This window comes from Emiliania huxleyi, assembly GCF_000372725.1.
Source record: "Emiliania huxleyi CCMP1516 unplaced genomic scaffold EMIHUscaffold_10777, whole genome shotgun sequence".
NCBI classification, from domain to species: Eukaryota; Haptophyta; order Isochrysidales; family Noelaerhabdaceae; genus Emiliania; species Emiliania huxleyi.
The window spans coordinates 1-1074 of NW_005201927.1; the positions used below are offsets into that span (position 1 = coordinate 1).

Consider the following 1074-nt stretch of genomic DNA (forward strand, 5'->3'; position numbering starts at 1 on the left):
ACCAAGCTGCGGCGGGATGGTGCCCATCAGGCCCGCTATGCTCCGCCACGCGATCGTGCGAATTTCCTCCTTTTCCTTGTGACAGGTGACAAACGCCTTCTCGCAGCACGGAATATTGGCGTCGAGCCACGACCGCCCCGCCGCGTTTTTCCAGCTTTGCCCGCCCATGGCATCGTAGCAAGCTCTCAGCGGCCGATCGCAGGAGGCGGCCGGCTGGCTGCCTGCCAGCATCGCGAGAGCAAGCATGGGCCTAGACCTGTGGGCCGTGCCGACGATTCTCTGGCACACGATTCGTTTACGCCGATATTTCATTTTTTAATAGTACTGTTGTTATAAAATGAACTCGGGGGCACGGGACGCGGCACAAACGGGGCACAAACGCCAGGCTACAAAGACGGGGAGGCACGTAGTGACGCAGGAGAGTCTAGGCGACGGCGGCGTCCTCCGACGCCGCGGCGAGCCTGTGAGCTCGGTCGCAATCTCTTCCGCCGCCGCGAGCTGCAGCGCGACTGACATGCGCTGGGCCTGCAGCGACAGCCACGACCGCGTCGACCAGCTCGCCTCGTCCTCGTGCTGCCGCTTCGAGAGCTTGTTGCGCACGCACCTTGTTTGTCCTTCATCTGGTAGAACAGCCGCTTGACCGCGTTGCACCACCCGCCGAAGGTTTCGAACAGGTACATCTGCACGTCGGTGTCCGAGCGGGCGTGCGCGTAGTCCGCCTTCTTGTACGCCACATAGCCGCCGCCGTCGCTCGGCCTGAAGTCGCCGTCCCCGACAGCGCCGCGCTGCTCGAGGCCGAAGACGTCCGCGCTCGTGCCGGGCTCGGTGTTGCCGAGGCCGACGAAAGCGCCTCGCTGGCCGACGTCCTCCGGGTTGGAGGAGAGCGAGTCCTTGAACTTGACGTTTAAGGCCGATGGTGTAACCTTATCGCGCGCGCTCGCGACGCCGACCGACTCGGAGGCACGCCTTGGTGTCGCGAGCGGCGAGCACCGTCCGCGCGTCGTGCGTGGAGAGAAGACAGGAGGCGCCCTGCGTCGGCCGAGCGCAGCAGTTCGAGCAAGCCGTTCGCGTCGC

The 1074-nt window shown here is 64.9% G+C and overlaps 1 protein-coding gene across 1 annotated transcript; it reads right to left on the minus strand.

The window, feature by feature from the left end:
• Window positions 1-424: 424 nt before the first annotated feature.
• Window positions 425-966, minus strand: EMIHUDRAFT_125595 (hypothetical protein; the record flags this gene model as incomplete). The annotated part of the gene is made up of 2 exons (XM_005792425.1): window positions 425-525; window positions 605-966. Coding segments are annotated over 2 exons (463 nt in total), but the record flags the coding sequence as incomplete, so codon positions are not given.
• Between the last annotated feature and the right edge of the window lie 108 nt (window positions 967-1074).